The 3,451-nt window shown below is 36.7% G+C and overlaps 1 protein-coding gene across 1 annotated transcript; it reads right to left on the bottom strand.

The window, feature by feature from the left end:
• Positions 1-279: 279 nt before the first annotated feature.
• On the bottom strand, positions 280-3,198 carry LOC120196812 (the record flags this gene model as incomplete). Its single annotated transcript, XM_039198530.1, has 1 exon — positions 280-3,198. A coding segment is annotated over exon 1 (2,919 nt), but the record flags the coding sequence as incomplete, so codon positions are not given.
• Between the last annotated feature and the right edge of the window lie 253 nt (positions 3,199-3,451).

Here is a 3,451-nt window from a genome sequence, read left to right as displayed (position 1 = left end):
CACAATTTAGAGAAATGATGCAAGCTTTTGTCTGGAAGATCTCGAACGTTGTCAAAATGCTTGTAGATGTGAAGTTTCTCCCAAACTGTCAAAATCTTAAGAGGATTCAATTGCTAGATGCCTAATATCAACCTGCATTTGAGCCGCCTTTCCAGGTTTTCAACTCAAATCCTTCCTTTGGTTACAAGATGCCCTTTGCGGGTTTTCACCTTGACCCCCCTTTTTTCTTTTTTCTCTTTTCTTCTTTTTTCTCTCTTTTTTTTTTCTTCAAGCATAATATTTCTTGACAGAATCCGAATTTATTGGATTTCTCAGAATTTTTCCATCTATTTCTGCCAAGATCAATGCTCCTCCGGAAAAAGCCTTTTTCACAACGTATGGCCCTTCCCAATTAGGCATCCATTTCCCACGGAAATCTTTATGTATAGGCAAAATCTTTCTTAGTACTAGATCACCCTCTTGGAATTCTCTTGGATGTACTTTTTTGTCATGAGACTTCATCATCCGTTTTTGATACATCTGTCCATGGCAAATAGCTTTCAATCTTTTCTCCTCAATAAGGTTCAATTGATCAAATCTTGCTTGGATCCATTCAGATTCATCCAATTTTATTTCTCTCAATATTCGAAGCGATGAAATCTCAACTTCAATTGGTAAGACTGCTTCCATCCCATAGACTAGAGAAAACGGTGTTGCCCCAGTAGATGTTCTAACAGTAGTTCGATATGCATATAAAGCAAAAGGTAACTTCTCGTGCCAATCTTTGTAAGTTTCAGTTGTCTTTGTAATGATTCTCTTGATGTTCTTATTTGCTGCTTCAACTGCCCCATTCATCTTTGGACGATATGCCACTGAGTTTGCATGTTTGATCTTAAACTGTGCACAAAGTTCGGTCATCATTTTGTTGTTCAGGTTCAGAGCATTATCTGTAATGATCCTTTCTGGTAGACCATACCGGCAAATTATCTCTTTCTTTATGAATTTGCAGACTGTGGATCTCTTAATATTAGTATATGAAGCAGCTTCAACCCATTTGGTAAAATAATCAATTTCCACAAGGATGAAACAATGTCCATTCGATGCTTTCGGTGTGATTGCCCCAATGACATCTATTCCCCACATAGAAAATGGCCAGGGTGCTGTCATTACATGTAAATGAGATGGGGGTACATGAATCTTGTCTGCATATATCTGGCATTTATGACATTTTTTTGCATAATGAATGCAATCTGTGTACATAGTAGCCCAATAGTATCCATATCTCATTATTTTTCTGGCCATGGAAAGACCATTTGCATGTGTTCCACATATTCCACTGTGTACTTCTTTAATGACGTTTCGAGCTTCGCTGGTATTTAAACATCTTAATAGCATTTGATCATTGCTTCTTCTATATATAATCTCTCCATCAAGAAAATATCCAGCAACCATTCTTCTCAAGGTTCTTTTATCAATTTCCGATGCATTTGGTGGGTAACTTTGATTTTTGATATATTGCAAGATATCATAATACCATGGTTTACCATCTACCTCTTCTTCCACACTATAACAATGTGCAGGAATTTCATATACTTGCATTTTGATTGGCATCATATCAACTTTCTTAGTTGCTTGAAACATAGCAGCTAATGTAGCCAAAGCATCTGCCATTTGATTTTCTTCTCGAGGGAGATAATTGAAGGTAACTTTCTCAAATTCCTTCACTAATTCAAGGATAAAATTTCGATATTCCAACAATTTGGGATCTTTTGTTTCCCATTCTCCTCGTAATTGATACACCACTAAAGATGAATCTCCATATATCTTGAGACATTTGACTTTTCTTTCTATAGCTGCTTTCAATCCCATGACACAAGCTTCGTATTCTGCCATGTTATTGGTGCAAAAGAACTCCAGTCTACTTGTAAAGGGATAATAAATATTTTCTGGAGAAATTAATACTGCCCCGATTCCTCGTCCCAAAGCATTAGATGCTCCGTCAAAGTAAAGCTTCCAAGTTGCAAATGCATCATTTGTTTTGACTTCTTCATTCATGGATATGCACAACAAATCTTCATCAGGAAAATTGAAGTTTAAAGGCTGATAATCATTTGATACCCGACTGGCCAGAAAATCAGCTATGACACTTCCTTTTATTGCTTTTTGGTTGACATATACAATATCAAACTCAGATAATAACATCTGCCATCTAGCCATTCTGCCTGTCAAAGCTGGTGATTCCATCAAGAATTTCAAAGGATCAAGTTTTGATATCAACCAAGTAGTATGGTATAACATATATTGTCTGAGTCTTCGAGTAGTCCACACCAAGGCACAACATAATTTTTGTATTGGTGGATATCGAATTTCACAATCAGTAAATTTCTTGCTCAGATAATAAATAGCTTTTTCTTTTCTTCCAGATTCATCATGCTGTCCTAGTACACATCCCATCGAATTTTCGAAGACCGTCAAGTAAAGAATTAATGGTCTATCAGGTATTGGTGATACTAAAATGGGGGCATTGGATAAATATTTCTTAATAATATCCAAAGTTTCTTGACATTCTTCATTCCAGACTTCAGGATTGTTCTTTCGAAGTAATTTGAACACTGGATCACATTTGTCAGTTAATTGAGAAATGAACCGAGATATATAATTTAATCTTCCCAAAAAGCCTCGAACTTCTTTTTTTGTATTGGGTGGTGGAAGATCTTGAATTGCTTTTACTTTATCTGGATCAATCTCGATTCCTTTTTTGCTGACCACAAATCCCAAAAGTTTTCCGGAAGTTACCCCAAAAGTGCATTTTGCGGGGTTGAGCTTTAATTGATACTTCCTCAATCTCTGGAAAAGCTTTCTCAGATTTTGAATATGTTCTTCTTCTGTCCTGGACTTGGCAATCATGTCATCTACATATACTTCAATCTCTTTGTGCATCATGTCATGAAACAAAGTTACCATGGCTCTTTGATATGTTGCCCCTGCATTTTTCAATCCAAATGGCATTACTCTATAACAGAATGTGCCCCACATGGTTACAAATGTTGCTTTTTCCATGTCTTCAGGATTCATTTTTATCTGATTATATCCTGAAAAGCCATCCATAAATGAAAACCATGCGTGCCCTGCAGTATTGTCCACCAATGTGTCTATGTGGGGTAATGGAAAGCTATCTTTCGGACTAGCTTTGTTGAGATCTCTGTAATCCACACACATTCGAACTTCCATTTTTCTTTGGTACGAGAACAATGTTGGCTACCCATTCTGGGTACTTAGATGCCTGTAAGAAACCTGCATTGATCTGTTTCATCACTTCTTCTTTGATTTGCAACAACATTTCTGGCCTCATTCGTCTGAGCTTTTGTTGGATCGGTTTATATTCTGGATTGATTGGAAGCTTGTGTATCACTATATCTGTGCTTAAACCAGGCATATCTTGATAAGACCAGGCAAAGATATCTTTGAATTC

This window comes from Hibiscus syriacus, unplaced genomic scaffold (genome assembly GCF_006381635.1).
Source record: "Hibiscus syriacus cultivar Baekdansim isolate YM2019G1 unplaced genomic scaffold, ASM638163v2 tig00117034_pilon, whole genome shotgun sequence".
NCBI lineage: Eukaryota > Viridiplantae > Streptophyta > Magnoliopsida > Malvales > Malvaceae > Hibiscus > Hibiscus syriacus.
The sequence above is the reverse complement of the archived record's forward strand: the minus strand, read 5'-3'. Positions and strand labels throughout refer to the sequence as shown.